The sequence below is a fragment of the Anabas testudineus genome, chromosome 5 (assembly GCF_900324465.2).
Source record: "Anabas testudineus chromosome 5, fAnaTes1.2, whole genome shotgun sequence".
Taxonomy (NCBI): Eukaryota; Metazoa; Chordata; class Actinopteri; order Anabantiformes; family Anabantidae; genus Anabas; species Anabas testudineus.
Window position 1 is genome coordinate 11,080,806 of NC_046614.1, and position 27,760 is coordinate 11,108,565.

At 37.3% G+C, this 27,760-nt stretch overlaps 2 protein-coding genes across 3 annotated transcripts; one reads left to right on the forward strand and one right to left on the reverse strand.

Moving 5' to 3' along the window:
• Positions 1-63: 63 nt before the first annotated feature.
• On the reverse strand, positions 64-15,221 carry LOC113153769 (natural resistance-associated macrophage protein 2-like). Of its 2 annotated transcripts, XM_026347551.1 has the most exons (17): positions 15,091-15,221; positions 11,136-11,220; positions 9,794-9,930; positions 9,423-9,542; positions 8,893-9,012; positions 8,623-8,729; positions 8,431-8,501; positions 8,288-8,355; positions 8,036-8,191; positions 7,732-7,890; positions 7,505-7,591; positions 7,230-7,349; positions 6,926-7,075; positions 6,740-6,813; positions 6,040-6,193; positions 5,823-5,876; positions 64-2,039 (listed from the first exon to the last, which is right to left on the reverse strand). In XM_026347551.1, the coding sequence occupies exons 2-17, from the start codon at positions 11,167-11,169 to the stop codon at positions 1,962-1,964; spliced, it is 1,689 nt and encodes a 562-aa protein (XP_026203336.1). In that variant the 5' UTR covers positions 11,170-11,220; positions 15,091-15,221; the 3' UTR covers positions 64-1,961. The 2 variants fall into 2 exon arrangements, with proteins under 2 accessions (XP_026203336.1, XP_026203337.1); XM_026347552.1 differs by lacking the exons at positions 11,136-11,220; positions 15,091-15,221 and adding an exon at positions 10,504-10,640.
• Positions 15,222-15,850: 629 nt separating this feature from the next.
• On the forward strand, positions 15,851-27,473 carry LOC113154560 (serine/threonine-protein phosphatase 6 regulatory ankyrin repeat subunit C-like). The gene is made up of 28 exons (XM_026348827.1): positions 15,851-16,008; positions 16,807-16,890; positions 17,104-17,182; positions 17,285-17,355; positions 17,478-17,678; positions 17,904-17,991; positions 18,604-18,746; positions 19,036-19,248; positions 19,364-19,442; positions 19,564-19,678; positions 19,946-20,028; positions 20,156-20,261; positions 20,600-20,668; positions 20,757-20,897; positions 21,005-21,061; positions 21,358-21,469; positions 21,565-21,636; positions 21,737-21,938; positions 22,127-22,214; positions 22,783-22,900; positions 22,974-23,193; positions 23,321-23,408; positions 23,499-23,582; positions 24,112-24,257; positions 24,530-24,612; positions 24,875-24,957; positions 25,192-25,283; positions 25,360-27,473. Exons 1-28 carry the CDS (start codon positions 15,982-15,984, stop codon positions 25,548-25,550), a joined length of 3,135 nt encoding a protein of 1,044 aa, XP_026204612.1. The 5' UTR covers positions 15,851-15,981; the 3' UTR covers positions 25,551-27,473.
• Positions 27,474-27,760: the final 287 nt, after the last annotated feature.

The following is a 27,760-nucleotide window of genomic DNA, read 5'->3' on the forward strand; positions in this document are numbered from 1 at the left end:
ATCTTTGTCTCGTTGATTTGATTATTACCAAAAAGGTATTTTATGTTAATGTAAAAAGTGTTATCTTTCTGTGTGTTGTGAGCACACGTAAGTCTAATTCTGCAGCAAGGATGGAAATAGTCACATTAGTAGTGCCTTTAACATAGAAATGAAACAAAAAATGCAAATATACATTTTCAAAAATAGTAGGTTTAAATATGATGGCAAATGAAGAAGTTTAAAAAAAAATGTAAAAATATATCAGCTTTAAAAAATAAAAGATAGACAAACTTACACAGGAGCTGGATAAGTTAGCCAGTTTCTACACCTGTATGAATGTGTATGTGCTTTAATTATTAGTTGATACTAAATTAATATTTTCTACCTTCGATAAATAAAGTTTCGTGGATCAGGTCACACTCATTTTTGACTCGGAGCCCAGAAAGAAGGCACAGCTGTGAACGCAGGAGGCACTGTGGTCATCCGCACAGTAATTACCGAGCACACGTGCAGTTTGAGAATTGGTCAAGGAAAAGGTCTGGTTTATTAAACAGCCCAAACTAGCAGTGTAAAAGAGCACCCTTATACATCTGAAGTGTTTTATGACAGCTTCTGTATGGTGTTATTATATCGTTAGTTTAGTCTTTTTATCTAGTATCTGTTTTCAACTGTTCTCATTTTATTTTCTTTAAAACACAGAACACTGTTGTTTAGTATCAAATATCACAGTTAGAGGATTTTCTTATATTAGCACTTTGTTGTGAAGCTAACACTTGTCTCCCACATATGAAATATTCAAGCTTGTCCATGATCATCAATTCTTAGTTTTACCAGTAACCTCAGCTGTTACAGTCTTTTCCTACATAATCATTTAAAATATTAAGTGCTGTACTGTTCTTTAACACACATCAGCATTTGCACATCGTTTTAGTCACTACAGTAACTTAACAAAATGCTGAAGCTAAACGAAAAGATTTTAAAGCAAACTAAACTAAAACTTAAATACATATGAGCCTAAGCATTTATAAAACTATAAACTCTACATAAATATACAAGTCTTTAACTGACCTATGGTTAAATAAGAAGGAAATATGGAAAAGAAAAATTTTAATTAAAGTAAAACAAAAACAGAACAGATAAATCCCAATATACCTGCCAGCAACACTGAAAGAAAACTAGCCCTCTGAGATAATGTATGAAATGGGAATAAGCTATTAACATGTCTGCAATTATTTCACATTTTTATGTCCAGAATAACTCCCCATTTACTTTATAGTGCACTGTATAGGGTGTTTGTCGTTTTGTAATGGTGTCCAAATGTTGATTGTGTAAACTTGTCCACTTTATAACGCACTCAAATGCAAAAACTCTCCCTATTTAGGAATAAGAAAATTACCATTGCAACAACCATTAGTGATGACAGAATATAACGGTGACCAGTACGTGTCAGATATCTCAATTTACTGCTCACTATTGAGTAGACTTCAGAGAGTACATTACACAGGAGGACGTGAGTGAGCGAATACGGGGTGATTTCACACATAGCCAGTGACATAAAACTGCCACTCTCATAGAATTTGTATAAAACACACAAAAAGTGTGATGACACTGAAATACCTTTTATATTTTAAAGTGTTGTGCTTAATTTTAACAATTCATCTTATAACATCTAGATGAATGTTTTAATAATCTAGGTTTATCTGCATACAAAGTAGACACAGACATAGTAAATTTTTTAGACGTCTCCCTTTGGAGCTCTGATATTTAACCATTGATTGCATAAATGTCATTCATCAACAGACATGCAGCAGCTTATTAGCTGAGGTTGTTGAGGCATTTGGTTGAACAGGATTATCGGTGGTTGTACAGCAAGGACACTTTAAAATGCATCAGGCATTGAAAGGTGAAGACAGACACATACTGGCCAAACTTCAGTAGTTCCACAGCTCAGTCCTCATACTTCAGTTTCCACTCAGCCTGTCCTATCTCTCAACCAAAGTATCAGCGTCCATGTCGTCCAGTAGGTAAATGTCTGTGTGACGGGACAGGCCTATTTGCATCTGAAAGAGACAAGAGATGGAGTTGTTATCAGTGATGCCGTATACAGCCTCTAAACCAATTACAGAAATCAACTTTAATATATCCTTCATGAATTATACAAAAAAAAACCATTGGATTCTGCCGCAATACTCTGTTCATGTTTGTTTTTCTAAATGATTCAAGGAGTAAACTAATCCCCACACAGATACTTGGTTTTGCTCCTTTTCTTTGAGTTACATACACATATTACTCAAGATACACATAGTGACAAAGTGTTGATTTGCTGGATTGTAACTTAGGATATGAGGAAAATGTATTAATCAATGCCATGTTTTAATCAGAAATTATATAAAATAAAATAGCCTCCATTTGATTTAGGTTATTATTACAGATTAATTAAGGATGCTCACCTCGGGTCAAAGTGCTACTTTCCAAATAAATTTTCCTTCATTTAATCCTGGAAAATCCTGGAAAAGAGCATTTGCACTATACAGTTCTATGGTCTACTATCTATCCCGATTAAATTAAGGTACTAACATACTCTTTTGCCCTTTGACCCTTTAATCAAAGGCAGAGGACTATATAAACTTTCATCTTTTAAGCAGGGTATGAGAAAATAAACTCTCACAATCCAGCCAATTTTTACACTAACAGGTCAATTAAAAAGTTTCTGATGATGCTACACTTTAAGCTACTCTGAACTAGTTAGCAGATTGGTACGAGGTAAGTTATCAAATGTAGTACTTTTTACAGCACATCAAGAAACTGCCACAAAATGTTGTTAAACCTTAACTATCAGAAAAGCCCCCAGCTAAAGATCATTTCTCTGAATGGCTCAGGTTATTATTTGCATTAAACTATATATACACACACACAACTAAACACAGATGGACCGTGAGTCTTTCTTTAAAACATTCAAACAGAAGACGCCAACAAAATGTCCATATGCATTTATCCATTATTTCCCATTTATTTTTGGACATGGTGTTCTCCATCCAGTAGCAAAGGTCAGACACTTTTTCATTAAATCACAAAGAGCAGAAATGAGTAATAACTTTGGTGAACACAGAACTACATTGAAGTTAAGTATCTGTAACAAATTGTAACAAAAAACGCCAGTTGTTGTAACAGCAACTGGCGTTTTTTATCGAATTATCAACTCACAGCCTGAAAACCGTACATTATCATCACCTATATTTTAAAAGTATGAGAACTCTGAACATAAACTTCCATTTGTACCTGACCCCCCACACAAAAGTGAGCATTTAATATGATAATACTCGCTGAAAGAAACTGAGCTTTACTGTGTTTACTGGGGCAAGAAAAATGGTTCCTAGTCGACTCTCCCAATAACACTAGCAGGCTGATGCTCATTAAATTGACACTCAGGTTATCCTGTGTTTAACCTGTTGGAAAAACTGATACGAGGCAGAACAGGTGTTGACTTCAGTCTCAACTGTGTGAGGCGCTAAATGATGCAACTTGGCGCAAATATTAAAATAGAATTATGAATATACATATTTTGTTTATTGTCTGTGCACTGTTATATTTAATATTTCTACTGATGAATAGGTTATGCATGAATCTTAATTTTGACCTGCAGATCTGCATCTACATTAAATGTTGGCAATAGTTTCATTCTTTAAACAGAATTTTCAACAGAAAAAATCTCAGAAAGCAAACTAACAATGTTGACAAGAGAGAACAAACATTTTCATTCCCATTTTTTTAGCTTCTGTAAACTAATGATAGCCAGAGCCAATGACAAAAATACACCATAGTAGTAAAAACATTGTGCAAACAACAGTGCAAAATGCTGGACACACTGTAGCTTAATTTACAAATGCAGTGCACTAGAACCACCATAAAACATTTTCTACAGCTATATAAATATGACTGGACTGAATTTTATTTTGAGCTGTGACATTTTTAGATTGTAATCCACAAAATGAAGGTTCTGTACTCTGTGCAGACTGCAAAGCTCTCTGAGCCAATGTGATTATTGGTTACAGAAATAAAATTTAGTTCTTCTTCTACTACTACTCTTGTATCAGGTATCACTACATCATTATTTTTAAGTAACATAAAAAACTGGCTAGCAGTATAAAGATGTTACAATGATTTTTTTCTTCATTTGCATCGTAAAATAACATTTAATTACAAAACCTTTCTAACATTGCCATCGGTCATTTATCTGTTCATGTTCTCTCCTGAAGCTTGCCAAAGAAAAATGTTAGTGAAAGATTTTCTGATGGCACGAAACAAAACACTAAATGGTTTTACGTATATTTTGTAAGCTCTGACAGTAAAGCTGAAATTTAGTGACAAGGTACTAATTACTTAAGTCCATACATGAATTAATATAAAGTTTTACTTGTTTGAATAAAGCTGTTTGGATCAGCCTGCAGTACATCTCTGAATCATTAGTCAAATACTAAACTTTACAGTTTAACTTTCTTCATTATTGCCAGACAGTAATGGACCATTACATGACATTCAAGTCAGCTTTAGTCAAACGTGATCTTAAAATCCAAAGTTAATGTATAAAGGAAAAGCCTTTCACTCACATATTTGTTTTTGTGATAAAATATCCACTCTGGACTTGTGCAGAACACAACAAGACACAACTTGGGCAGCAATAGTGATAAAGTGACATTAACAAACAGTTTTAACACAGTCAGGCTGGACATCACATATCTCTTGAGACTTTTGTGCACATAAGGAAATTAAAGAATCACATAACAATGTCTCAGAATATTATCATTATTGAGTAATTAGATGCAAATGTCCAGTGGATTCAACTGCTACAGAGGCTGAGAGACAGACTGAGGTAGAGTGAGTGGACATTCTTCCAGCAAAACAGCTAGTATTAATGAATGTCATAGGAAACGTGAATTAATCTTAAATGTATTGCTTGGCTTACTTACTACAGAAATGGTGCTAAAAATAAATGTAGGGAACTTCACCAGCCCTGCTGATGTGTGGTTGTTGTTTTTTTATGAATTACTGTACGTAACATAACCTTGTATATAACCCAGCACATTGTAAATGTAGAATCAATTATTGTTGGTGTGTAACATGTGATATACATCCGATTCATAATTCAAGAAAAAGTATGAATTGTGGTTATTTTGCAATTGTTATTACAAAAGCATTCATGCTGTACTTTTTAATACTAAATAAAAAAACTTTATTGTGGCTACTCTGCTCCGCTCACACAGGCTGCAAAACATCAGCAGCATAGCCACAAACATCATAGTTTACAGAAACCATCAAGCCTTCTTGTTGAAGCCTAAAATCATTGATCAAAATCAATCAACTTCTGTGTAAAATCTTTAACTTCAAATTAATATCCTCTTCACCATCCTCCAGACCAAAGTGTGTGAAAACAAAGAGAACTATAAGTAGTGCTACATGCTGTATAAACTATTTATCTGACAGCATGTCGCTTAAGCAAAGGTAACTGCAGTTACTATCTGCCTTCATGGATTGATCATTCGTCAAACTATGTATAGATTTCCTTCAAAGTTGATTCAAGCATCATATATTGCCATTTAATGTTTTGCTGGTGTAGTATTATTATGGTGTTTTAGAGGGGACCAACCAGCCCCACACAAAAAAAACAACGTGACATTAGCACAAAAAATGCGTCTAAAATCCTACATGAACTTGAAAAATCCTGGTTGTGTACAGGGCTCAAAGGTTCCGAGAGGAAAGAGGAAAGCTGGTGGTTAGTGTCCTGTTCAGTTTTAGGAGTCGTACTCTGACTGCTCTTCTATGAACACAGCAGGTTGGTTTCTTACCCTGCCACCAAAGTCCAGACAGGAAACCCCCAAGGCAATCAGACAGTGCCATGCCTGTAGACAATAAAAAACAGCAACATGTTGTTTTTTTTTTTTTTTAATTTAGAACCATGAGAATATAATTTGAGCATCGTGTTTACTGAGAGTTTGCACAAACAGAGTTTCCAAGTTTCCAAAGTCACAGAAGTGAACACACAGTTGCGGTAGTGTAACTCACCAGGTAGCCTACAAAGCACAGGTAGGCTATGGAGAGAAGAGCAGCGAAAACGTAGAGCAGCACACTGTTCAGTGACGTCACATAAACCACCACAAAGTACATGTTGATTGCACAAACGACCAGGATGACGATGCCTCCAGAAATCTTCCACACCCTTAAGAAGACAGGAAGAATAGACTGTTGAGAAATAGTGTGTTTTTTTTTTTTATAACTGTTTTTAAATAATGTTCTGCAGTTTCAATTTCAATTCCTTTTTTTTTTTTTTTTTTTTACACAAATTGTGCAGGATTTTTACACAAACAGCACCAAGTTCTGTAAATTCACAATCTGCAAAATTCATCAAGCTGGAGAACAGATTTGTCAGAAACATCCACTCAGGAGATGTCAGACAAGCTGCATTTGATTTATAAGTGAGAAACAAACACAGACCTCCATCACAACAAATTCTGCAACAGGCCAAGTTTCACATTCTCAATTTTAAATTGAGATATCCTGCACTAAAAGCAGAAGTTGTGTCTTTGAGGACTGTGCTGCTAATAACTTGTACCATGCTGTGCTGGTTTATTAAGTGTTGTATTGCAAGACACTTCAGTGACTGACAGGGGTGAAAGCATCACTGATAATGTAGGTAATTGATCTGTCAGTAAACATTATAAAATATGATTCATAGAATACAGCATTCTTTAACATTTTTACTTACAATCCGTTTGCAAAGTCGTTCATTATCGATGTCAGACTAGTAAAGGTCAGAATTGGGATCAAAGCAAATGGAAGCTGTTGGATATAAAGAAAAGTTACACTGAATACTTTACAGGATAACATAGTAAATGGCAATAGTAAAAGCACTGTATCAAAAAAAGGAACTTTCTTGATGACTGGACCTGACCTGCATGCTCTGAAGCACATTGAGGAAGTCGTTCATCCCTGTCAAATGCTGAACATCCTGGAAAATTGCTACCAGGAGAGTAGGCGTGATAGCAATAGAGCGTGTCAGCAGCACCCGTGCAAAACGGGACCACCGCAAATTCAGGAAACCCTTAGCAAACAAGAAAGAACAAGCTTGACATTGCACTGTTATATATATATATATATATATACACATATATTTGTTTTTGGAACCATATTCATGTCTGTCACGTGCTTTGCTACAAGTAATAAAACAGCGGCTGCATTTCTAACCACTAACTCACCTCCATGACAAACTGCCCAGAGTAAGTGCCTGTCATGGTAGAGCTCTGTCCAGCTGCCAGGATCCCTATAGCCCAGATGTAGAGGGCTGCAGGGCCAAAGAAACACCCCAGGACCACTCCCTAAACAGACAGATAGAATCAGTCAATCTAATGTAATTACAGAGAGTCTAATAATGCACACCATCTACACAATCCGAATTAAGTCTAGATTAATTACTATTTTATTAGTAACCCTTTGATTGGCTGTGTTGCTGCTGTTTGATGACCAGACATACCCCTTTGTAGATATCAACCTCAAGTGTGTCATTGTTGAGTGGAAAGAGGTCTGTGTGAGGGATGCCAGTTACATTGCATTCAGCATTCTGCAACCAGAAAAAAACAATACTCTAAGCAACACATTTACCGTAGTCTAGGTGTTAACAGTAGAAATCAGGAAACTGTAACACTGCATTTCAAATTGACCATCAGAAGCTTTAGCAGTATCCTTATACTGTACACTCACCACTTCCATATTGCTTTTATTGTAGAAGGCCTGGGCAAAGACTGCTACAACAAAAACATTGATAAGAAAGGAGATGAAGAGAGCGATTGATGACTCGATGAAGAAGTACTTGTTGGCCTCTTTTATTTCCTTCTTATTTTTGCGATCGACTTCCCGAGACTGGTACAAGAGAGGACAAATAATATCACTGAACTCTCATCAAACACAAAATATTGCATATTTTAGTCAATTGTATCACGCAGAGAGGATGTTTTTGCTCGAGTCTTTGAGTTTGAATTTGCACATGACAACAAATGCTTCTAACCTTGACCAGCGCTGAGTGCAGATAAATGTTGTGAGGCATGATGACAGCGCCTACGACTCCCACGGCCTGCTCCAGCTGCACAGGCCCACAGCCAGCACAGTAAGGTACAAACATCCCCTTCAGCAGCTCTCCTTGGTCTGGCTTTACCAGCACATACTACAGAAAGTAGAACAATAAACAGGTCAGGGTGCCATTGATATCTTTGTGAACACTGTAAACTCTAAATATATTAGAATGGTAAGCGAGCCTTACCTCATAACCAAAGCTAAGGGCCATGACAGTGATGAGAAATCCAAAGAACGCCTCAAGTTTCCTCAGGCCTACAAGTAAATAAAAAGTATTAAAACACTGGATTTTCAGTCACTGACTTGTAGCCACAGAAGAGAATCCCATACCATATTTGTCTAGAAACAGGAACACAAATGTGTCTGTAATGGTGATGAGGACTCCTGCCCACAGTGGGATCCTGGTGGAGAAACAGGGAGAAAAACATGTTTTTGTTCAATATTTTCTCACATTACAGACACACTTGCTTTGCAAATATGTAAAATAATCATTTTTGACGGACAAGCAGTAAAGGATGCTACCTGCCCACAGAGAGAAGGTTGAGGGCTATTGCACAACCAATGACCTCCTGCATGTCCGAACCTATAATTGCCAGTTCAACCATCAGCCAAAGGATGATCCGTGGGACCTGAATCAGAGTTCAGCACACTATATTAGTTATTTTTCGTAAAGAGTTGTTTATCTGACCTGATTTGACCTCAGGGCACCTGGAGTTCAAAGATTATTCAATAACATAGAAAAAGTTAATGTACAAGAAGAAGGAGAAAGTTATGAGAGAAGGAAGTGCTCACAGTAGGATACTGGCGGTTGCAGATTTCTGCCAGGTGCATCCCTGTGACAACCCCAAGGCGTGCAGCCAACCTTTGCAACAGCAGCCCAATGATGGTGGACACAAGGAGCACCCATAGGAGCTGAGGAAGGAACACAAAATCAGCACATATTAGTTTAACTTCCTCCACTAAAGCTGATATATAATTTTCATTCTTTTTAATAAAACAATGCTGTCAGACACTAAATATCCATAATTCACTGTATCTGAATGTAGATATCTTTGTATAAATGTAATAACCAGATAAAATATAAATACAAGTAAAGGATTTTGACTTCACTTTTAGAAGTAATGGGGAAAATATTTATGTTGATGAAAAGAACAATGATAATTGATAGATACTGTAGTTGAAATCACTGCTCACTGTGAAGTAAAACTGTAATTAAAACAGATACAGTACCACAGTATAGTATTTCATGTTTTTCCTAAATCTACAACCATAACCTGCCAAAGTAAACCACCAGGATACAGAAGCACATCTGTGTGTATCACCTTAAAGCCTGCTTTAGCTCCAGACTGCAGGTCAGACTCGATGTTTCCTGGATCCAAGTAAGCAATGCTCATCAAAAACCCTGGTCCAGTAAAGGCCCACAGTTTACGAAAACTGAATGCCTGCACACAAGGACAACAAAACTTTATTTTTTGTACTTGTGTTATAATAAATATTATTTACTGTAACTAAAATATTTTTGTTTCCTAAGATGTTAACTACTCAATTTCTGATTGTCCAACAAATGTAAAGCAAAAAATGTATAATCTTTCAGTACTGATAATCACAGCTATTACATCCAGTCCATAATACTGTACGCAGAAATTAAAAACTTTGGTTTTGTGTATTATTAAATATATATCCTGGTCAGTACCTGACTGTCAGTCTCAGGAATGTGCACCTTCTCCTCAAAGTATGTTGAGAAGGGATTGTCTTCGGCCACAGGTGAAGCAGGAGGAGAGATGGAGCTGTACTGGTTCGTGTGGACTCCATTCTCCTGAGGGGAGTCCTCTATTTAAATCAGAGAAGACAAAAACAAACACAGACAGAGACAGAGACTTTAATTAGTAAAGAGATTAGTGTAAGACTTACAGAGACATAGACAAGAACATAAAGAATCATTTGTATGTTTGCATTTTTGAAACATAACATTTTTCAGCACATTTAAAACCACACTTTCCGCTTCAGCGAAGAGTAACAGAAAGAAAATGGGAAACACAAAGTGTTCCTTCACAGAGTACAGTTAAAGTCTGACAGCCAGTAGTTTTGTTAAGGAAACAACATGAAGCAATTTGTGCCATTTCACTGACCAGACAAAAAACCTCAGCACTGATAAGCAAGCAAACAATAAAATCTCAATTTCCAAGCTGCTACAAGCGTCATTTAGTTGAAGCAATAACTATAATTAGTAGCATGTTATTCAAAATGAACCCAGTGACTCCGTGAACATGGTCCATGGCAAGATTTGCATTAAAAGGACCAACAGACAAACAAACTACTCCATAATCTGCAATTATTGTTTAACATGTACATAAATATATTATAGTAATTGTAATATAGCTCTAAATGCTGTGCACTACTCACTGAGCTTGGACTTTTCATTCTTTTCTCTCTTCATCTCCAACTCACTGCATGTCCCAAAGTCCACAGTGTCCCTGCTTTTATATGGCTCAGCGTTTATCGTGACTTTTTTTTTTTTTTTTTTTGTGATTAAATGTCACAACCTTCTGACATCACAATTCTAAAAGTGACCCGGGAGGAGAGAGAAGTACTGACAGCACATGTGCCAAATGTCTGCACGACAGCAAGAACAGATAATAAGCAGAATGACTTGACTTTTAGCCTGAAACAAATCCACACTGCATCATGCAAACAGTTGGAAGTTCATAAAAGAAGCTATGAGAATGTAGCACTAATGCTCCAAAACTGCAAGGCCCCCAGTTTGAATCCGGCTAGGGACAACATTTAGATTCTTAAATAACTACACTTAAGTTATTAAACCAAACATATTGTATTACTAAAGAAACTAAGTCTTCCTTTTGGAAAAAGCGAAATGTATTGATGTTAAATATGTTTTAAGAACTTCTGTCGGCATGCACGCCGTCACTGAGTACTTACTGAAACCTAAACCAAATGCACAGAGTGTTTAATGTTGGAGAACATGGCGGGTGTGTCTGTAATGTGATAATCATGTGTCTGTTATCTTAAACGGTTACCTTCGAGGAGGTCTCCGTCGTGCTCGGCCTTCATCAGGGCAGGCTGAGGGATCCCTGGGAACCTGAGGGATGAATATCAGCCTCCCTAGAATAAGACATAAGACAGAATGAAAGACTTGACTGTTGTGTGTAAAACAATAATTATCATGTTGCATAACTGACGCTGCAGTATATATAACTTACAATTACTATGATAAAGCCACTGGTTCTGTGTTCTTTTGCTTTAGTAGTAAACAAAAAACTGCCTTCAACTTTCTCACACAGAAATGAGAAACTACACCATGTGGCATGACGGTGCAACATTTTGTTCCCCTTTTAGTCTTTACTGAAAAAACAAAACAAAACAACAAAAACATTAAAATGGGGCTAAAGTGTATTCTATAATACTCTGTTCTCTCACACTGAGTGCAGCCCCTCTGAAAACATATGACTGTGGGATCACACGCGGTAAAGGACAAGCTCAGGCGGCAGACAGAGGAGCTTTCCCAACAGTGAAAGTTTCTGTAACAGTGATACTTCCTCTGGCTCAGCGTGTCCTCGGACTAATTAGTTTGACAAAAGTGTCTGGTTTGTTGGTATTTTTCCTTTAGTACCAACAATTAATTTCCACAACAGGGTCATAATAGAAATATAAGTTCCCAGGAGCATTACAGCAAAAGAATGCAGCAAAAACGTGTCAAAATGAATCAACCTTTCCACATCACATGCGTTTACTGGAGAAATGGCTGGCATTTTCCATTGAGACAACATAAAGTAGTTTGTTGGCTCCTTCAGAACTCACTAGTTAAAATGTGTGCTACTCAATTTGCTCTGCCCTGTCCTCTCCCTTATACGTATGCTACTTAAAAACAGAAGTTTTCACACTGCATATGCTGCAGGAAGCTGTCAAATATAAAACTGCACAAAAAAGGATCAACCATTCACATCTGCTCCTTCTTTTAGGTTTAGATAATTTAATAATAAATATTAATATAATAATTAATATTATGGTTTCAAATATGCAATGCTGTCTGTAAAATGTTTACTGAGTAGCACAATTAAATGTGCTATTTCTTGTGTACAGCCATGCCAGAACATTTAACACTTACATTTATTTTATTTTAATTTAGGCTTGTGAGGGGTCATATGAAATTACCGGATCTGGCCTCTAACCTGGCAGTTACTCATTACGTGGCTGCAGGGTGCTACAATCCTTTAAGGCGCTGACCTGTTTGTCACGTGTCTTCTCATGTGGCCACAGCCAGCAGTGACTCAGTTACTGAACGGTAGGAGTACAAACCACCTAATGTGAACAGTTGCCCAGTTATGAGCCTAAACCTGTACAAATACAGCTTCGATATAGCTCAATTATTCCCAAACTCACTCAAGCACAAATAAACCTCCTTAATCAGTTAAACATACCCTTCCTCTAATAACTGTTTATTCAGTCGACCTACTACGTTGTTCACATTAAAAGTATTTCATCCCACCGTGTGAGGCCAGTGAATTGCAGCTTTACTTCCTCCTAGTATAATCTCACCAGTTAGGAAAGAAACACCTGATGTGACATCTCTTTTAAGTTGGTGATCATTTGTCATGCCCCTCACATGTCTCCCCACGTCTGTATGACGAAGACCTGTCTTCCAAACACAACAGCACTGTTGATAAAGACTACAAGCGAGATTTAGAGTATGCAGGTCTTTACTTTGTTTTTAGTTGACTTTCTTTGTCCTAAGCCCCGACATGCATTGTTTTTTTTTTTTTTTTGGTTTCTTTTTCACACACCAGTCACAGCCATCAGTGAGGTGCGATTGGAGTTTCTTTTGATCAACCAACAGTAGCTGTACTTTGAATGTCTATACTCCTGAAATACCAGTGTCTCAACTCATGCTCTGAAGGGTCTGTTTAAGTATCATGTGCTTCAAGTGCTTTACTGGACTACTTCACCTGCACATGTTCATGTGCATGTCACCAGTATTTACACCAATACATTCTTATCTGCTCTACATCTACCATACTGGTAAATACGTTATTGGTTCTAGTGTAGTATTTTTGTAGATGGTAAAAATTAAGCCAAACTGAATTCATTTAATATCCAAATATTATTGTATATAGTACTACCATGGCATTCAAACAGGGAATATCCACTTATGTCATCAGCTATATGATTCATTTTGAATTTACCAAATGTTGTAATGTTCAAGTTGGTGCATCTAAATTAAGGAGTAGTACAGTAAGTAACTGTAGGACTATCAAGGAACTAGATCACTTAATCAGCCATTTAACTTCCCCAAAAGTCTGCATTTCAATGAAAACCATATAGACCTAATCTGTACAGAACAGATTTTACAATCATTACTGTGCATCCATGACAACTCCCAAACTGTCAGCTAACTCTGTAAAGTTCCTCCCTTTTAGTTACGACCCTTGCAGGTTTTTTATTCTTGCACAAAAAAAGAAGCCCAACACAGTAATAACAAAATGAATATCAAAGAAAAGACTCTAAATGTTAAGCAAGAATTCTACATGACAAACATTTGTGCTTGAATTAATCATGAAACAATGGCTGATAGAGCTTGTCTTAATATTTTCTTAAGGACTCTACAACAGCAGCAACACGTTGTGGTCAACACAGTAGACAATCAGCTGCATGAAAGCGAAACAAGTATCATCTCTTCAGTTATTATAAATGCTAAACACAAGCCTGAACTGGCCGATCGGGTACATGCTCACATGTCAATTCACAACACTTGTACCAGTATCATTCATGCCAACCTTTATTCACACATAGTGCCAAGTTTCCCAGAATCACTTTGCTAAATTGTTTCAAGGTCTAAGCACAAACTTTAACAGACTATACTGAGGCTTAAAATGATGTAGAAGTAATATTCCGAACTGTGTCAGTCATGTTTGTCATGAAAGTATGAAACATCACATCTTCTCTGCTTATGTAGTGCTATTTGGTATACAATTGATTTCATGATAGGTAAAGGCATTACTAGAGATGGCCATTAGAAGGTTAACGATTAACATGTAGACACACAATCTGCTGATTATTTTCTTGCTTCATCAGTAAGTCTCTGCATTGTCCGATACTTCTATGTACTGATCAGATGCACTGTTCATAGTACTAAGATATTCAATTCACTGTCATAAAGTAGAAAAATAGTTGCTGCCGCTTGTGTTAGTTCAGTATAAGTGGAGTTTTGATTATAGACAACTTTTTTTATTAGGCACTTTGCAAGTAAAGTGTACTGAACTCACCACACCACCTGGTCTGCCAATAATTTTGTCTATTCTACCATCTACTGTAAAGAGTAAACCAACATAATCTATCCAGGTGGAGCACAATAAATGCATTTGCAAATCTGCGATCCAGGCTCCAAAAACTGTAAAACCTAAAACTACACCATCAAATCATTGACTGGATACTGGTCACCTCATTTGATGTAATAACGATGGTGACAAAGAGTGACGTCCATGCTCCAATTTCCCTCTTTGACACTTTAAGCGGCTCCTTGATTTTACTGATCTCTATTAGTTGTGTTTTTAAGTAAAACACGCCTTTCTATTGTCAAAACGCAGTTTGACAGTAAGCCTTGGTACAGGTCATTCTGGTAATGTTGACATACTAGTAAAAGGGACTGGACCAGAATTTTACTAAATCGGAAAACAACGTTTGACCTCTCGTTCTCGTACAATAGCTACTTAGTGATGTGGCTGCAGGTGAACAACCTAGCTAAAGAACAGAAGAAATCAATGCTGCCCGCAACCTTAATTACCATGTACATATCAACCAGAGCAGTCTGACCGTCAGCTTCAAACCCCTTCAACAAACCCGATAAAATAAAGCCGCTAATACCAACACTGCCTCTGATCTGTTACAGTGTGAAGACAAGCTAACAAGTTTCCACGATATGTCAGCTGTTCTGGTTGGCACTGCTAACGAAACTCTTATCAAAATGAACGTCCTTACCTGGGTATGGGTTATAGGACGGAGGATTTTGTTTCGATGATCTGAGCTGCTTTTAAACGGACACCATGTGTGTAAATATGAAGCTGGTTAAGCAGCACATTATCAAGCTAATGTCAACTGTCAGTTCAAGGATACTGCGCATGTGCAGCAATACAAGCGTTTTGAAATAAACTTTATTTATTACAAAAGTAAGAACATGAGTCATTGCCACGCGCACACAGGAAAACAGATCTTAAAAAATAAAAGCAATACAGTTTATTCTAAAAAGGAATTAAAGATAAGAGCCCACTTTAATATTCATAATATTCACAGGCTTAATAAATACATTTACTCCAGTACTGTACTTACGTTTTGAGGTACTTGTACTTTTCTAGACTACTTTTACTTTTACTCCATTGCAATAAGAAGAAAGAAAGAAAATATCGTATTTTTACTCCGCTACATCCATTTTAACCTCATTAGTTACTATATACTCATAAAAAAAAGACTGACTGGACTAAACTTAACAAGTTATATTATCACCTGCATTAAATTCTACATTGGTTAAAATACACAGTTTTCTTAGTGGAAAACTGTGTATCTTTTGTACTTAAAGTAACATTCAGACGTTGTACTTTATACTTTTACCTAAGTAGAAAAAAACAAGCCTTGCACTTTTATTGATTTTTTATTGAGGTTGTGTACTTTCTGTCAATATTTATATTGAAATAGCTGAACTCCTCCAAATCACGTTTCTTTCATCGCGATATTCTGACAACTGTGTTGTACTCGTCACATATCACAGCAGCTAACTAAGCTAAAGCTAGGCTAACTAGCTGCTACACAGTGACATGTAGCGCTAATCAAGTTTACAAACAGTCTCAGTGAAGGAGCTTTCAGAGTGACTGGGACATGGAGTTGAGGAATATCAAGGACCAGGTATGTTAGTGAATAAAGCTTTGGCTTGCTGCTTGTCTAACGGTACTTCCATCAACACTGCAAACAGCTGGCTGTTAGTCTTATTAGCAACTTGTCCAGCAAAGTTTGCTAACGTTAGCTAGGTAATGTCTCAGATTTCTTAACATCCAAAAATAAGTTAAAGTTTCATTTTGCGCGATTTGCAAGACTATTTCCAGTGGAAGTTGATGCTTCATGTCATTTTTGTGATGCACCAAGTTATCTGTTATTGGGGTCACTGGCATCCCTGGTAAATACAGTGAATCAACATCCTGCTAAACAAAACATTTTCAATACCAACATTACTTAAGATCCACATTTCTAGTCCATTGTGTTTAAGAATAAAACGTCACATACATTTACAAAAAGTGTTGCCAGGACTATTCATAACTATTCGTCATTCAAATAAATGCAGAAGATGCAGTAGGATAACATGATTTTACTTTATGTAGATTAGCTAATGCATTTAAGTAGATCATTTAAATTCAAATATTTAGCTCAAGTAAATTAAATAATTGAAATTATTACAGGACATGATCACAGAAGAGAATGTTACTTGCACTTATAAATCTAACATTTGTTGGGATCTCAGCTATGGGATAAGTGTATTTAACATCCTAGAAGATTTAAACAAATTCAGTGATAAAAGTTGTCTTTAATTGCTGCTTGTTTGGGTGTTGTTGTCCTCTGAAAAAATACTATCTGAGAAAACCTCATTTAAATTTAACTTTAACATTTTTCCATGTTCTTTATTTGTTGTCTGTCAAATGTCTCCCTCAGTCTCCATTGGTCCAGGCTATATTCAGTCGAAATGCGGAAGAAGTGACATTTTTGTTGAACCATAATGAAGATGTCAATTCACTGGTAATATCTCTACAGTACTGTGTTTTGTTAATAATTAATAAAATTTGATCCAGATGTATTTTATTTGAAGAATATATACCAAACAAGGCGTGACACAATATGACTTTCCACAATCCTTAAGATAACATTTGTAGTCAGAAAATAACATGTAATACAGGATAATTCTATTATCGGACAAATATGTGATGCATATGTTTGATTTGTTTCCCTCAGGACCAAGAACAAAGCTCACCACTTCATGCTGCTGCTTATTTGGGTGATGTCCACATTATGGGCCTAATTATTAATTCAGGTAGAAAAACCTTCTGTGGGAAATGTCCTAGACCATAAGAGGAACTAAAATGTACCAAATGTTGGCAGCAAAGTCTAATTTTGCTTTTGACCTCTGTTACAGATGCAAATGTCAACGCTAAGGACCAGGGTTCACTGACTCCTTTACATCGAGCAGCTGCCTCACGAAATGAAGTATGTTCTTATTTTAAAAAACACAAATGGAGATTGTAAAAACACAAAAATATCTTAGTACTTGACCAATAAATCTTCAAGTGTAAGGTTCATATTCACTGAATTTCATGCTTTTCTCTCAGAGGGCTGTGGAGCTGCTACTGAAGCATGGGGCAGAGGTGAACTCACGGGACAAATTCTGGCACACACCTTTACACATGGCAGCTGCAAACTGGGCTACAGGCTGTGCTGAAGCTCTGATACCTCACGTCTGCAGCCTGGATGTTACTGACAAGTCAGGAAGGACACCATTACATCATGCATCACACAGTGGCCATGGAAAGGTAAGCTATGAAGCTATTAGCATTTTTCTTAATTTCTACACATTTATTCCTTTATGTCTGTTAGATTAAATTGAAAGTAGAGCTACTGTGCTATAAGCAAGTGAATTAATGGTAATTTGTTTCTTTCAAGTGTTGCAGCCAACCAGATTAGAATAAATGTTCCCTGTTGTAGATTGAGATAAGTTGATAGACACATTAGTTGAAGCAGGTATAATGCTTGTGCAGATGGTGAACTTGCTTTTGAGCAAAGGTGCCAACATAAGTGCCAAAGACAAGAAGGAAAGGCAGGCGATCCACTGGGCTGCATATCTTGGTAAGTAGTGCCACACTTTTTTTTTTCTTTTACATTTTCTTTACTATAAAAACATGCATGAGTAGTAGTAGTTTGAGTAGATAATAACACATTTGAGACATTTTATTAAATCCATGCTTCCAGAACTTGACTCAAGTTTGACTAAGAACTCAAACAACATTGCAAAATGTTTAAAATAAATTCAAGAAAACATGTAAGTATGAAAATTACTTTTGTTTAGCATTAATCATTTATGCTATCAAACAAATTGTTATTTCAGAAGCATATCTCTGAAAGATTTAAATAAATTCTGTTTTTCCTAACTTTAATAAATAGATGTGCAAAACATTTTTGACATGATTTTTGGCTCAGTTCAGGATAACATACTCTGACTGGCTGACTGACTGGCTTTGCTTATTAACACACTTTGCACATTCCTTCTAAATCAGACAAGTTTTTGACAATCATTTATTTGTCTAAATAAAATCTAAATGAGATGAATATTAAGCTAAATTCACCTGTACACTAACTGTGCTTCAGTTTGCAGGCTACAGGTTGATGAATGAGTGGGTTGTATGTATGATATCACGTTGATGGAAGATTCTTGTCGTAAATGTAAAAATCTTCTTTCAGGACATCTGGAGGTTGTTAAACTGCTGGTGTCTCATAGTGCAGATGTGATGTGTAAGGACAAATGTGGTTACACCCCGCTCCATGCTGCCTCTGCCAGTGGACAGTTAGACGTGGTCAAATATCTGTTGAAATTGGGAGTGGAGGTAAAGTTGCTTGGTCAAAACTATTATTATTTTTATCTTATTCATTTGTTTGTTTATTTATTTGCTTATTTTATTCTACTCACTATACATATTTGTAAGTATTTGTTGAAAGATAAACTGTAAGGAATCCAAATCATTCGAACCCTACTCTTTTTAAGATTGCGCCAGGTATTGTGGTTGACTGTCCCGTAAAGTAAAACAACGGTGTCTCTTGGTTCTGTCAATTCCTCTAAGATGTTTCATATGTTTCATTTTCCATCATCAAACATTTTCTTCGTCTGCTTCTCAGGCTGATGAGCCCAACATTTTTGGAAACACAGCACTCCACATGGCCTGCCACATGGGACAGGACACTGTGGCCACCGAGCTTGTGAACTGCGGTGCCAACATCAATCAGGCTAACTACCATGGCAATACGCCACTGCATCTGGCTGCTGCCTCCTCCAGCGGGGTGCTGTGTCTCGAGCTGCTAATCAACAATGGAGCTGATGTCAACATGCAGGTGAGGAGCTTGCATTTAAAATGTACAAAAAAGAGAAATATGACAGTTAAGTAGAAGTGTCCTGGATTTCAGGCAGATGAATAAATGTACAATTTACATTCTTTTTGCTTAACAGAATAAAGAAGGGAAGAGCCCTTTGCATATGGCTGCTATGCACGGTCGTTTCACAGGCTCCCAGATTCTGATCCAAAATGGTAGTAAACGTGCAGAAAATCTTCACACTGCATGAAAACACAGAAATTGTATCCTCACCACACACCCACTTTTGAAACACCATCAAATTAACGGCATGCTTCCCTCTGCCCTCATACACAGGGGGTGAGATTGACTGTGTTGACGTGTACGGAAACACTCCTCTTCATGTTGCTGCCAGATACGGTCAGGAGCTGCTGATCAGCACTCTACTCACAAATGGTGCGGACAAGTCCAGGTATGTTTCTCCTCTTGGATGAGCCCAAACCTTTGATTGCTTTACAGGTATGACAGCCTCACAATACAATACAATATAAACACCTTCAGAAGAAAAATAACAAAAAGAGTAATGTTGTGCTTACTAACTAATGATCACAAAATATGAAGCTACTATTCCACTACTTGAACATGAAAGCATAAAGAAAACCTCTTTTTTTTATTATTGTTTTTTTCAACTTACTCACATGCTATACTATGTAACTAATCTTTGTTATGATCACTAAAGACAGGGGATTCATGGGATGCTTCCACTACATTTGGCAGCACTGTATGGTTTTCCAGACTGTTGTCGAAAGTTACTGTTTAATGGTAAGAATCTTTTAGAGTCATCATGCCTTGCTCTCTTTTTTTAATTTATTGGCTGCTTTATTATGTGCAGTTACTGACACAACTTTAAATATTTCCTCTTGTGGACTGTTGTCTGTGTATCGTTCAGGTCAGTTTTACAACATTGTGTCTTCTCAAATGCTGTCACTTGGATTTGATATAAACACATTGGATGACCAGGGGAGAACCTGCCTTCATGCAGCTGCCTCTGGAGGGTGAGGGAACTAACAGACACGTATACCCACACACATACTATTTGTTATGCTCAACTTAAATGCCTTTTTCTTATTGCAAAAATAGTTTTTGATGTGGTTATATTATTTTAAATTCTTTTTTTAAGAGATATAAACTATTTAATACTGTATAAATACACCAGCAAAATGTGACAATATCAAGGGTTATATATTGTGTTTGCTGTGTCAGCAGCATATAAACACAAAAAACAGAAATCCCAAATACAGCAAACAATATTAACCTCTGCCTAGTTTAACATAAGACGATATGTTGGCTGTGTTTTTCACTCTTTCTCATTATTTTTCATTTCTTGTGGCAGAAATGTCGACTGTCTGAACTTGCTATTAAATAGTAGTGCTGAACTGGATATAAAGGATAATTTGGGGAGGTAAGTAATGCTGAATGGCTGGGGCTATGATTTTAACTGTGTACTAGTGTCACCTGATGTTATAGCTGTCCCCCGTTGCACCTTGTAGATCTCCTTTGCACTATGCTGCAGCCAACGGGAACAGACAATGCACAATGTCGTTGGTGAGAGCCGGAGCTGAAGTCAATGAGCTGGATCTGACAGGCTGCAGCCCTCTGCACTATGTTGCTGCTTCACACACCTTCTGTGGGTAAGAGAGCACACACATGTTGATGTTTTACTCAGAGATGGCAGAGAGAACGTCCTGGAGAAAATCATTCAAGCACGTTTTAAAAGTGTTGGTCTTTCTTTCCACAGGGGAGACACAAACTCTGAGCCTGACTACAGTGTGGAGAAGGAACAAGAGGCCTCTCTGTAGGTCACACATTGTCATGTTACACACATTGTTAAATATTATGTAAATAATTCATCATTGATTTTCAGAAGTTAATAGTGTATAAAGTCAAAACAAACATGTTAAATTGCAGATCTGTGCTACTATCAGATGAAAAGAAAGAGGAATCACATAGAATTTAAAATGCTAGATGGTATAAAAAAAAAAGTCAATGTCATTATTTGGAAATCTGGAAACTTCACAAGGCAGGAGTGAAAATGCTTTACTATATTTAAAAACAGTGCAAAAAACAAACATTTTTGGACTCTTTCTTCAGGTGTTTAGACTTCTTACTTGACAACGGAGCGAACCCAACTCTGAAGAACAGTAAGGGTTACAGTGCTGTCCACTATGCAGCAGCGTGTGGGAACAAGCAGCACCTTGAACTGGTTAGTAGCCTCTTTGATTTGGATGCTTTGACTTTATTTTTTGTCCACCAGTTGCACACTCAACCTGATTTAATTTTCTTCTGCCTGTCTTGCAGCTCTTGGAGATTTCCTTCAACTGCCTAGAAGAGGTTGAAAGTAATATTCCAGTCAGCCCTTTGCACTTAGCTGTGAGTAGTACAAACAACACTATGATGTACAGAAATGTACTAGCACCGTCACTTTACCAAGTACCAGGCTTTGACTCCACTGTTTATTTTGTCATTGTAGGCATATTACGGTCACTGTGAGGCCCTGTGTTTGCTGTGTGAGACATTGGTGAGTTTGGATGTGCGGGACATTGAAGGCCGAACTGCCCTCCACCTGGCTGCTCGGAGAGGTTTCGTGTCATGTGTGGAGGTGCTGCTAAAACATCAAGCCTCATACACGCTGAAGGAGCACAAGCACAAGTGGACAGCTCTCCATGTTGCAGGTGTGTCTGTGGGTTGTTTTAGTGTCATGTTAATGGATTTTGATGGAAACCACTGTTTAAAAAAAAATCATTGTCCAGATGTTAAACCCAAAATGTTATGAAATTTTAACTATATGTTGTATTTTCTGTACAAACAAACAAAATTAATATTAGCGTACATTGTCATTTTATTCTCTCTGTACTTGCAGCTGCCGAGGGCCACGTGGACTGTCTGCTTCTACTGGTCAACGGGGATCAAAGTGCCAACGTCATTGACAGTTCTGATACACAGGGACAGTAAGTCACTCATTATTTAAAAATCAAACATGCTTAGTTTTTGTATGGTGCTATCAAGGATATAATCACCTTTCTCTTCGACAGAAGATGATTACTTTCACCAGCAGGGAATGTTAATGAAATGTTGGCCTGTGTACTTGCTTCTAAACATTTTTGAGAGAGGCTCGCCTTTCTAACCAGATCTTTTAAGTTATTTCTATATGATTAGTAAGCATTGGAGTATTCTCATTTATTGTAAGGGTGTAATGACGGCAGAACAGGGAGCGTAAGGACTGAATGGAGGAGAGTGAACTAATTTCAGTCTCTAGCTTAAGCTGTATATTGTAGCTTTAAGAATATATTTAATTGTTACTTAATAGACAATATTAAATGAAAACAAATAGCATATTATGTGTACATATGTACGGTTGATTATCTTCACACAAACCTAATAAGAATGTGTTTTTTACTGTGAAATCGTGTTTAGGGACATTAACACAATATGTGACAAAATGTTTGCATTAAACACAGTTAAGCTGGTCCAACCCCTACTGATGATTGATTGATTTTATTTGTTTGTTGTATGCAGGACGGCTCTCATGATGGCAGCTTTGGGAGGACACACCGACTGTGTTCATATCCTGTTGGAGAAAGGAGCGAAGGCTGATGCTGCAGACAGAAAGGGCTTCACTGCATTGCACAGAGCTGTAAGTGTATTTGCCGTGTTTGGGCATATGTATGTCTTATCCCTTGTTAATTCTCCCCGTCTTCTCTCATCAGGCTGTGTTAGGCAGTGAGGACTGTGTCTCTGCTCTGTTGGAACATGGGGCATCTGCTCTGTGTAGAGACTCTCAGGGAAGAACCCCACTGCACCTTGCTGCCTCCCGTGGACACGCAAAGCTCCTCCACAGTTTGATAAAGGCTGCTTTGAAAGCTGATCCTCTGGACTCCTTGTTGGACCACAGAGGCTACACGCCCACCCACTGGGCTTCCTACCAAGGTGAGACATGGGGACAAGAGTTGATGTAAAATGTATTTTTATATATTAGAAGAAAGTTTGGTGGTGGCTGAGAAAATGTGGACATGAATAATCAAGTAAATCCATCTTTGTTTCGGGTCCTCTGTAGGGCATGAAGGATGTTTGAAAATTCTACTTGAAAACAAACTTTTCAGCAACCAGGAAGGAAATCTGTTCACCCCACTGCACTGTGCTCTGTACGTATCCTAATTAATGTAAAGGCTTCTTCATTTTTCTTATTCACACACATTTTTAGATTAGAACTTAACTCTGTCTTTCCTCCGCAGAGTTAATGGACATGATGATGCTGCTGAGCTTCTTGTGAAGGTTGTTGGCCGTCAAATTGTAATTGTTAGTGATGCCAAAGAAAGGTGGGTCCTGCTCCAAGCTGAGCACTAATGGTTGTTGGTCTCTTTCCTGTAGCACTGCAGGCATAGCTCAGTGCATGGACGCTGCTAATTTTAAAGCTATATTTCATGTAGGTGCACATCTACATGCAGTTGGCAAGTTTCCATATGGATAATTACCAGTCTTTTTGGCATTTGGTCTTGGGTGTACCACACATTTACAGGCTTTACTACAAAACCTGATAATGTTTGTAAAAGCCACTTAAAATCTATTTATTTATATATTTGGAACAACATTTTATCCATAGGGGCACAAGAAACCTATAAAGACAGCAGCGTGTAGCATAATCATGAACATCTTGAAGGATTGAATTTCTAAATTCAGCCTTGGTGGATTTGATAAGATACAAGTTTTACGTATGTAATAGAAATAAAATGCAGGTACATTAATGTTGTATCACTTTTCCATTAAATTGTGAATTGAAGGCGTATTTATTTTCCATTGCAGTGAATTTGTGCATTCATTCTGTGTTTTTGTTTGTGTGCCGTGCAGGACCCCACTACATGCAGCTGCTTATTCAGGAAATGTTGCTGGGCTCCAGCTGGTCCTGGCCCAGGGAGCAGAGGTCAATGCTGTGGACCACTGTGGACTCTCTGCTCTAATGGTTGCTGCAGATTGTGGACAGACCGCAGCTGTTGGTATGTGATTGAAATGAGTTCAGTTTGATAAAACATTCAAGTTGTCATCTCTGAACAAAAGGCATCAAAGGAATACCTATTACATATTTTAGCACGTCTGCAGAGGTTTTATTCCTCACAGTCCTCACTGGTTGGTCACTGTTAACACACCACATACTTTTTTTCCCTGTTACGTCACTCCACATGATAACACCAGTTAAACGCTTACAACATACAGGTATGTGTTTGTTGTGAAAGACATCTTGTTTTTTTTTTTTGTTTTTTTATTTCAGAGTTTTTGCTGCACAAAGCGAAGCCAGACCTGACCCTTGTGGATGTCAATAATAACACAGCCCTTCACTTAGCCTGCAGCAAGGTCTCACACACATACACATGCATGTATCCTATATATGCAGTGTCACTTTTGCATGAGTGTAGAAACACGCTATTACACACTATAGTTTATAAAACTATCAATTAAAGTGCAAAGCTTCCAAAATACCTGTTAAAAATATAATCAGACTGTTTTCAGAATTAATGTTTTTTTTTTTTTATGTGGTGCTGTAAAAACATTAGATTATACTACTCTACAATATGGCTTTAGCATGTCATTTATTTCAGCTCGTTTTGTTCTGCAGGGTCATGAGATGTGTGCCCTGTTGATCCTGGGAGAGATCAGTGACTCCTCCCTCATAAATGCAACAAACAGTGCTCTCCAAATGTGAGTTGTCTTCATACACTGGTCACTACAGTACCTATAAAAAGTCTGCACTCACCCCTCACAAGTTTTTATCTTTTATATTTTTTCAAATGTCACATAGAACATCAAGTCAAGAGTCAAGTATCAAGATTTAGTCACATGCCCAGCAAGGCAGTGAAATATAGCTTGTTAGATATTATGAAGACTATTGCAGTTCTTGCTTTAATGTTCAGGTTCTCTTACTTTTTCATGTAGGCCGCTTCACATTGCAGCGAGGAAAGGCCTGGCGACTGTTGTGCAAGTGTTGCTGAGCAGAGGAGCAGCAGTCATGGCTGTAGATGAGGAAGGTAAAAACAGGAATAATTACATTTCTGTGTTACAGTCGCAAAGTAGCAGCCTTTGACCCCATTTGACCTTGTGCAGGCCACACACCAGCTCTGGCCTGTGCCCCGAACAAAAACGTGGCAGACTGTCTGGCCCTGATACTCTCCACCATGAAGCCTTTCCCTCCCAAAGAAGCCACTGGCGGCACTGCCTCCCACTTTAACCACATCCTGAAGAACTGTGGCATCGCAAACACCTGTGGAGCCAATGGAAACCTGTGTCACGCCTAAGTTAAAGACCATAAAGGCATTATTGGCTGCACAGGTGTTTGAGTGAAAACGAATCCCAGTGTAGCCCAAAGTCTCCACACATAACTACGCACACACAAATCTCTATGAACATGTGTGATGATCCATAGCTTCTAATTTGACACGTCATGATGTGCGTACATGTCACATGCAGCTGCACTTAAACTATGTGCTAATGCACCAGTAGCATCAATGACTTCTCTAAAATGTAGTCTTACACTTTACTAACACAATCAGACCTCTTGGATTATCTTCTGTTACATGATGTATTAACCATAATGACTGAATTTAAGAAGTTTTAATAGAAGCACACTAAACAAGCATCTTCACTTGAAACCTGTCCACTGTCCACTCTTTAATCATCACAGACTGAAACCTCCATGTTTGTCCTCAGTGGACACAAGTGCAAGAGAACTCGGATGATTGTGTGTGTGTGTGTGTGTGTGTGTGTGTGTGTGTGTGTGTGCGTGTGTGTGTGCGTGTGTGTGTGCGTGTGTGTGTGTGTGTGTGTGTGCGCGTGTGTGCGTGTGTTCTTGTTATACTTGTTTTAAAATATATAACAGGTGCTATAAACCTTGTATGCAATTAATAAGACACTATTTTCGTATTGTGTCCAGAGTGTAGGAAACAGTAGACTGATATTAATGAGTATTATTCTAACATTATCATGACTTACATTGAAGTTTAGTATCTTATAGATCCCACATTATGGAGAATTAACCTCAGGTCAGAGTGTACTGTACTGTAGGTGCAATAAAAAGCACATCTGAAGCTGGATGTCACATTTTAGGTATGAAGTGGTGGTATTCAGTTAAATAAGCCAGAGAATAAACCAAACAATTGAATTTCAGGCTTTGATGATGTCTTGTGTCCTTAGTAAATATGACATTCACTATGTCTAATTGGTTCATATATGCTAAGTTTTCAACGTCCCAAACCAATGTCTTCAGATTATTTGCCTTTTTTCTGATTTATTAAATTTACTCTGATATCAGGTCAGGAAAAGCAGCAGTTCCTTCATATTTGACAAATGAGAACCAGGAAATGTTTTAGATTTTGATGATGGATTGCAGTAGTTGATTATTTAAACTGATTATTAAAATGTGCATCCATTGTTAGTTGATTGACTAATTCATTGTTCACTACATTTGACATTTTTCTTTACACTTAAATGACATCATATGTGAACAAACTGTTCACATATGATGTCACCAATGAAACACTAGACACTAAAATGTGTCTTTGAAACAAGCTCTGGTTCCTGCAGCTACACATCCTTCATCCAAAGTGACAAGAAGCTGCACATAAGAGTGTTGAGTGTCTTACATTCAATAAATTGGTTCTTTAGTTATTTCTCTTATTTTACGTTTGAAATAAGGAACATTGGCACAGCTCAGACATTTACAAATATCTAGCATTATACAGTTGTTTAAAAATCTCTCTTTAAGAGTATTTTTTATAAATGGAGGTGGTGAATGAAATGCCTTTTTATCAGTTGAAAGCCAGTAGACACACAGCCTTTGATATTTCCCCTTTTCTTAATTGATTGTCTTTTTCCCACTAATACCTGCTGTTGTATTGTAACATGGCTTTAAACTATTTGCACTCTGACATGAAAGTTTACATTTCACAGTAGGAATCCTTCTTACATTTATGCATATGTTTAGTAAAAATGTGAACTTTCATAGTAGAAATTGATCCCGTGGAAGTTGCAGTGAAATGTTTTCGATAATGTTTGAAAAATGTCTTTAAGAATTGTTCTGTTGCCGCTTTTCATGTGAACACATTGTGTGTCTTCCAAACATCTGACTGAGATTGACTTAAATATTCAACTTGGATATCCTGGTTTAGTTGTAGATGGCACTAATGGAAGAGGAAATAAACAAATCACTACCATTTAAAGGATTTTGCAGTTGTTTGTTGTTGTTTTTTTTCCATTAGAGTTGATTGACACTGAATCAGGCTCAACAGTTTCATAGTTCACACAATAGTAATAATGGTTTAGAATATGTCACAATTCATACATTAGTCTGAGTTTTTCATTATATAGTGTTGTCTATGTTTAGTGTGGTTCACACCATGATACCAAACATCACAGTGACCACTTTTCAACCTTCAAATAGGCAGACGGACTGATTACAAGTCAGTCAAGACACCTGTGATGATGATTACAGGACCCACTTTAGTTTAAC

Excerpts from the sequence above, each read along its gene's own strand:
- LOC113153769 (XM_026347551.1), bottom strand. The coding sequence starts at position 11,169 with ATGAAGGCCGAGCACGACGGAGACCTCCTCGAAG. Across the intron at positions 8,502-8,622 it reads AACCTTCTCTCTGTGGGCAG|GATCCCACTGTGGGCAGGAG; the intron begins GTAGCATCCTTT and ends TTTCTCCACCAG. Across the intron at positions 7,076-7,229 it reads CTGGGCAGTTTGTCATGGAG|GGTTTCCTGAATTTGCGGTG; the intron begins GTGAGTTAGTGG and ends TTGTTTGCTAAG.
- LOC113154560 (XM_026348827.1), top strand. The coding sequence starts at position 15,982 with ATGGAGTTGAGGAATATCAAGGACCAG. Across the intron at positions 17,356-17,477 it reads CAGCTGCCTCACGAAATGAA|AGGGCTGTGGAGCTGCTACT; the intron begins GTATGTTCTTAT and ends CTTTTCTCTCAG. Across the intron at positions 19,679-19,945 it reads AATGGTGCGGACAAGTCCAG|ACAGGGGATTCATGGGATGC; the intron begins GTATGTTTCTCC and ends TGATCACTAAAG.